General features: G+C 31.5%; 1 protein-coding gene across 6 annotated transcripts in view; it reads left to right on the top strand.

The window, feature by feature from the left end:
- The window catches only part of nfixb (nuclear factor I/Xb), a 202,917-nt gene that overhangs the window by 33,717 nt on the left and 161,700 nt on the right, over positions 1–7,500 (top strand). For all 6 annotated transcript variants that reach the window (XM_051886162.1, XM_051886169.1, XM_051886163.1 and 3 more), the window contains one exon: positions 1,462–1,545. In XM_051886162.1, coding sequence (XP_051742122.1) covers positions 1,462–1,545 — 84 coding nt within the window. The remainder of the gene's footprint in view (positions 1–1,461; positions 1,546–7,500) is intronic.

Raw genomic sequence — 7,500 nt, 5'->3', positions numbered from 1 at the left:
CCAGTCCAACGCTGCACATGGGCGGCATGAAGTTTGGCCAAGATGAGTTCAGTCACAAACTTTCAGAATAGATTTTACCCTTCCTGAAGGAAACTTGCACATGCAAAACTCATGGTTGCTAAGATGTTCTAAGTGGTTGCTAGGCTGTTTTATGCTTACTGGCTCAAGTGAAAAGAGTCCATCCTTTAAGTGTCTATGATATTCTGGTCTATACATATTTTTAAGATTTATACATTTATGTATATTTATATATATAATAAAAATAAATATGTAATATATGGGATGAGTGTTGATATAATAAAAGATATTTTATTTTATTTTAAAATTATATAATATATATATATATATATATATATATATATATATATATATAAATAAATAATGTTAAAAGATTACATATTATATATTATAATATAAAATTTATATATATATATATATATATATATTGTGTTTATGTACTTAAATGAAATATATAATTATTTTTAATATTTGTGAAATATTTATGTGATTATTATTTTCATTCTTGTTAATATATATATATATTTTTTTTTTTTTTTTAAATGTTTATGCTTAAAATTAAATATACACATTTTTTATATTATATATATATGATTTTAAAATTATAAGCATAAACATTTTTTATATATAATTTTAAAATTGTTTATATATAATTTATATATAATTTTAAAATTACAAATTTATATATATTAAATTTAATTTTATGTTTATGCTTAAAATTAAATATATTTTTATTGATACACATTTTTATATTATTTTTTAATATATATGTGTATATATATATATATATATATATATATATATATATATAATTTTTAATTATATTTAAAATTATATAAATAAATAATTTTGTTTATACTTAAAATTTAATATACACATTTCATATTATTTTTTATTATACGTATATATATATATATATATATATATATATATATATATATATATATAATGTTAAAATTATATTTCATTTTTATATATTTTAATATTTATGTATATTTATTTATTACATTTATTTAAAAAAATAAATATATAAATATGAGTTGTATTTTTATAATATTTATGTGATTATTTATTTATAATTTCTATTCTTGTATATGTCCAAATTTCAATTTCCCTAAGAGGAAGAAATGCATTTAGGTTGAAAAGTTTTAAAGTCTTATGTCATTGGACAACCTTTAAGTTCAACAAAGGGCTTTTTTTAATTTTCTTTTCTTTTCTTTCTTTTTTTTTTTTTTAAATACAATTATCTATGATTTGTGTTCGAAGAACCCAGAAACCGTTGATATGAACTTATGATGTGAACTTTTTGAACCTCCAAAGAACCATACAGCAGCTCAAGAACTGCTAAAATAGTTGCAAAAAAACTAAGAGTTAAGGGTAAATAGTAGCAACAGTACTGCGATCATAATGCTGATGACTTATATGTGTTGTATTATGTTTCAGGCCACCGAACCGTTTCTGGTGAATGAAGACCCGTCCAGAGGTCCTGGGATACCAGAGTGCTTCGTGGTGTCTGATTCCTACAGGGTACGTCTCCATTATTCCTTCAGCATTGTTATTGATGTTGTGAAGTCAAAAATATAACCGTGATTATTATTTCCATATGCACATATGCATATGCAGTAAAGCACAGAAAAAAAATCCTGCAGAAAGTAAGTCTCATAATTTTACCGGAGCGCTGTTTTCTTGTGGGAAATGAAAATTATAACCTGCATACTTCTATAAAATGAGAAGTACACATGAGGGTAAGACTGAAGGAAGGGAGGGCAAAGAAAAAATACTGCAAAGCAGAAAGAAGTGCAGCTTTTAAAATTCCACCCTGCGAGCGAGCTGGATTTACAGCAATGGGAGTGAAATAAAATGGTCATAAAAACAGAAGGGCGGGACGGAGAGATGGAGAGATGGGAAGGGGAGTCTGTGGATGACTGAAAATGAGCCTGTTAATGAGCTGGGAGCCGGTTTCTATTCCTCGTTTCCAGTGGATCGCTTTTGCCAATGTTTTTTGGGGAAAAAAATCTGGGTTGCTCCAGCGTCTCAGAGAGCAGGCATTCGCAGAAATGGAGGGAAAATGATGAAACGTGATTGGCTGACAGTACAGAAATGGGCTGAGGTGTAAAATATAGCAGTGTTGGATATCAGGAATGTGTCAGACTATATCATCCTTCAGGTTAATTTAGAGGAAAAAGGAGGGCCTGGCTATATTTTGTGCTGATTTTTATAGCGGTATGTTTTTCTATTTTTATTTTGTGTAGAAACCAGGAGCAGTTCATTGCTCACACCAAAGTAACAGCTAATAGATTTGTCACAATGCTTCAGTACTGAAATTTTAAAAATGTGACGATACCAGCATTTCACCCTAGCATTTTGAGCGCTGTTTAGGGATTCTTAAACACCTCTGATTGGCCATTGTGTTCACAAGCTCAACAGATACACATAGGAGTGTTTGAAAGCAGGCTTCTATCAGCGGATATATTACGGATCCGCTGATAGACGGCTGTTTTCAAATGTGTATCTGTGTAAGCACTCAGTCAAAGGCATCTATTTACAACATGTTTTTGAAGCATTGATCATTGTAGCCAATCACAGACATATCTGATGAGCGCGTGAACACAATGGCCAATCAGAGGCTATGTTTACAAATCCGCTCAACAGCGCTCAAAATGCTAGGGGGGAATGATGGTGTTGGGGAAAGTTACTATTAAAAGTAATGCATTACAATATTGCGTTACTCCCTAAAAAGTATCTATTTGCATTACTTAGTTACTTTTTATGAAAAGTAATGAGTTAAGTTACTTTTGTGTTACTTTTTCTCACCTGGGCTGGGATTGCTTGTTTGTTTTTAATAACAATAATAAAAGTTATATTTTTGGCAAATGTAGGTCAGGAGCAAAGATATTGGTTAATAAAGAGAGATTAAATACATAAAGTATATTTGTGTAATTTAATATAGTTAATTATTACAGGTTTGCATAAAATTCTGAGATCACATTGCAGTTTTTATTCATTTTTAGGAATACTGGATGTTTTCGTGCGAGTGAAATGAGTAAATAATTTCACATTTAGTCTAGAACTACAATAACCATTATGTTTACACAGCGCACACAACACCTCTACACTTTATTTCTCTCAACATGAGGACAGGAGAGCTGTCAGTCAATAAATGTGAAAAAGTAACTTGCGTTACTTGTTTTATACCCCAGGGTTCTATACAGAACCCCCCCCCCCCCCCCCAAGACTCTTAAAAATAAAGTTTCTTAATTGGCATTGATGGTTCCATTAAGAGCCTTTAACATCCATGGAACCTTTCCACAATCTTAATTTAATGGAAAGGTTCTATGGATGTTAAAGGTTCTTCATGGAACCATCAAAGCCAATTAAGAACCTTTATTTTTTAAGAGTGTACAAAAGCTTCTTCTTTCTTTTTTAAAAAAAAAAAATAAGGTTCTTTAGATGTTTAAAATTTTATTCACACTTAGAGAAAAATGGTTCTCTTTATAAAACCAAAAATGATTATTTTATGCTGGGTAAAAAACAACCCAAGTTGGGTAAAATGTGGAGCAATTGGGTTGTTTTGACCCAGCAGTTGGGTTAAATGTTTGCCCAACGTGCTGGGCAGATTTACTTAACCGAACTATTGTTTAAAAATGACTATATGGCTGGCCGCTTGGTCAAAACAACCCAATTGCTGGTTTTGTCCATTTATAACCCAACTTGGGTTGTTTTTAACCCAGCATTTTTTAGAGTGTGGCATCTCTGTGTCCCCTTTGTTTTTAAGAGTGTAAAAATCTTTGCATTGCATCTGTCAGATGAGTAAATGTAAATCTAGATCTAATGCTCTGTGTAAAAGATATCCAGCAGCTCTTGATTTACTCTAGTGTGTGGTTCTGTCGTGTGTTAGTTTAGCAGTCTTGTACCCACTCAAACCACTAAATGTGGGGCACATCTTGAGAGGTGGTACATGAGTTATCATGTTGTGTTTGCCGTTTCTTGGGTTTGGAGAAACCTCCTCTCCTCTCACCGCTGCAGGGCTTTGAACTGGTTTTGTGGCATTTTGTTACAAATCAGTTCAGGATCTTGGGGTGAAAAAGACTAGGATATTCCCTTCGTTTTAAATCCACCTGCTTTCATGCACTTCAGCAGTTTAGTAGTTCCAAAAAAGACCAAAATTATTTGGGAACACGAGGTGGCCATGGGTAGTTGACATGAAACTTGTCTTGCAATGACTGCATCTTAAACTTTTTTCAGTTTTTGTGTACTTATTGTACATAGCCTAGTTTTATATATTTTGTGCTAAAACTTTACAATAGGGTTTTATTTGCTAACATTAGATAACTACATAGTTAACAGGAACTAACAATGAAATAATTCTTAAGGCCCAAGAACGATAACTATAAATATAACAATAAATTATTTTTCTGAATATAAAAGAATAGCACTGTCCACGCCACAGCTATAACGATAACGATATAGAAAACCAATATTGTTGGAATCACTTTCAGAACGATTTTTTCCAGCTGTTGAACGATGAAACACTGACAGCCAATCAGAATCCGTTCTAATTCAAAGGTTTGCGCATTTAAAATGGCAGACATCATTGCGGAGAAGTTAATCGCAGAGGTCCAGAAAAAGCCACCACTGTTTGACAAGTCAAACCCCCTTTTCAAGGATACTTTAAAGAAAATGAATATATGGAAAACAATCGGTCATACCCTCGGAATAAATGGTGAGAAGTATTAACGATGAGATCATTATGTCAGGCTAGCAAACAGTGTGAAATAAAATTACCTCATGGTATCCAGCGCTATAGTTTCGACAACATTGTCCTGCTTCCTTTGAAGTTGCAGTGAAAAAGACTAGGTGTTGTTTTTATTCCACTATATTGACTTTGTCAGCTAAATTCACTGTGAGATTAGATCTATTACACTAGCTATTCACTCGAAACAGCATGCTGAGGACATCCGCCCACATCTGCTTAAAGCCGTGTAAATGCAACAAGAACAGCAAAAACATGTTACTTTGAAAACCGCAGTGCGTGAGTTTAGAATAAACAGACCGTTATCGTTCGCTGGTGTGGACGCAAATATAGTTATCGCTATAGTTATCTTTATAGGTGTGAATGGGCCTTAAAGCATTTATTAATCTAGTTAATTTTAACATTTAGGCCTACTAATACTTTACCAAAATTATGAGTTGTATCTGTTAATATCATTTAATGGACTTAAGCTGACTTTAACTATGAACAGTTGTATTTCTGTAATTAAAAGTAAAAAAAAAAAAAAAAAAAAAAGATTAATAATTGCTATAATGAATGAACTGCTTATTGTTAGTTAATTTTAGGTAATGCAATATTAACTAATGGGACTTTATTGTAAAGTGTTACTTATTTATTACGTATTTATTTTTTAATTTTTATTTAATATATTTTATATTAATTTTGAATATTTGTGCTTTTAAAAATTCATTTTTAACACTGCATGACCATTTAATGAATTGCAAAAAAAGTTAAAGTTGATTTAAAAACAAAATAGTGAAATCTATGTAAAATAATGTAAATTTTAAATTGTAACCTTAAATATTGGATAGATTTCACATATTACAATAATTATTACTTTTATAAATACAACTCATCACATATATTATATATGTATATGCATATATATAAAAACATGTAAATATGTAAATAAATATATAATATAATGAACATGTTAAGAAATTTGGAACCGATATTACATCTTAAATCTCATCCTAACATTTTAGGTTAAAATTTACATTTAAATTAAGGGAAACCTGTATAATCATATAAAATGATAATATTTTATACATAAAATATGTATTATATATAAATTTATATTATATATTACATTATATATAGGTAACTTTAAATGTACTTAATCTAAGTTACCTTGTGTGTGTGTGTGTGTGTGTGTGTGTATACACCATAGAATTTTACATTTAAACTTTAAGCTAAAATGTTATACCTTATGACCTAACTTTAGATGTACTTAATCTAAATTACCTTGTGTTATTAAAGTCAAAGATATGATTTAATATGGCTAAATCAACCTGACCAAATTATAATCACTAACAAAAGACATCTTTAAGGGACAGATCATGTGGAATTAATTCCTTTAACAATAGCACACTTTCTCTTTTTACATTATATAATGATTAACAGATTTATTTACATAGAAATGACATGAAATGACATTTAAACCACATGCTTGACAGTATATATATATATAGAAATCTATAAACTTTTCCTCATAAAAATCTATAAACTTGAATCTAAAAAGCTGATCTTAAGTGATTATAGACGGTTCACAAATAACAGGTCAAAGGTCACCTGAGGTAACTAGTGCGATGCGGTGATGACTCACGCAGGTATGCGTTTCCTGTGTGGTCGTCCAGAGCACTTTCCTCTCTCCTCACTCCCCCGGCTTCCTCCCTTCTGCAGTTCCCTCTCTCTCTCCCTGGATCCCTTGGCAGAGGGCTGTAATTGGCCACACAGAGCCGAGCTCTCTCTTTGTTTCCCCTGCAGTGGCTTGCGGTGGAACTGCACAGGCAGCAGGGCCTCATAAATCTCCAGGCCTCCGGTGGCACATCCAGCCTTCAGCTCCGGTTCTGCTCAATGACTTCACCCCCACCAAAAATCCCCACCCAGGGAAGCGCTCCAAAACTTTATACCTCCACTTGCCGCCTGCTCTTTCCTTAATGTTCACTCCTTTCATGTTTTTGTGCGAGTTTGAAAAAGGACAGTGCTGCGTCAGTACAGTGTGTGCGTGTTGTGCTCCAGGTGATTTTCTGTGTGTCTTTTACAGTACTGAGTACTGTTTACATTTGACAGTCATTTACAGACACAAATTCATATGTTTACTGTTTTTATAATTTACATTAATTTACATTTTCTTAAGACAAAAACACAAAACAATAGCATTTTTTCATGTTTTTGTTTACTTGCACTTGCACGAAGTTTGCGTGCCACTGCAAAAACAAATAGTGTCATACAGACCTGCAAATGACCTTCAATTATTCATGTTATCTTATTTAATATATTCATATACGTATTTGAAAATATTACTCAAGATACATAAATATGCAGCAGTTTAGTAAACTATAATTTTGGATTCTTGGAAAAGAAATACATGACCTTGAATTTTAATTGGACTGACATTTGTATGTTTGCAAGATGTCTTTAAGTTATGCCTATATATGTGACCCTGGACCACAAAACCAGTCCTAAGTCACACGGGTATATTTGTAGCAATAACCAACAATATATTGTATGGGTCAAAATTATTGATTTTTCTTTTATGCCAAAAATCATTAGGATATTAAGTAAAGATCATGTTCCATGAAGATATTTTGTAAATTTCCTACAGTAAATATATCAAAACTTTATTTTTGTGAGTAGATATGTGTTGCTAAGGACTTCATTTGGACAAATTTAAAGGTGATTTTCAATTTTTTTATTTTTTTTTGTGC

Source organism: Ctenopharyngodon idella, chromosome 3, assembly GCF_019924925.1.
Source record: "Ctenopharyngodon idella isolate HZGC_01 chromosome 3, HZGC01, whole genome shotgun sequence".
NCBI classification, from domain to species: Eukaryota; Metazoa; Chordata; class Actinopteri; order Cypriniformes; family Xenocyprididae; genus Ctenopharyngodon; species Ctenopharyngodon idella.
Note: the sequence above shows the minus strand (reverse complement) of the source record. Positions and strands in the feature narration are given on the sequence as shown.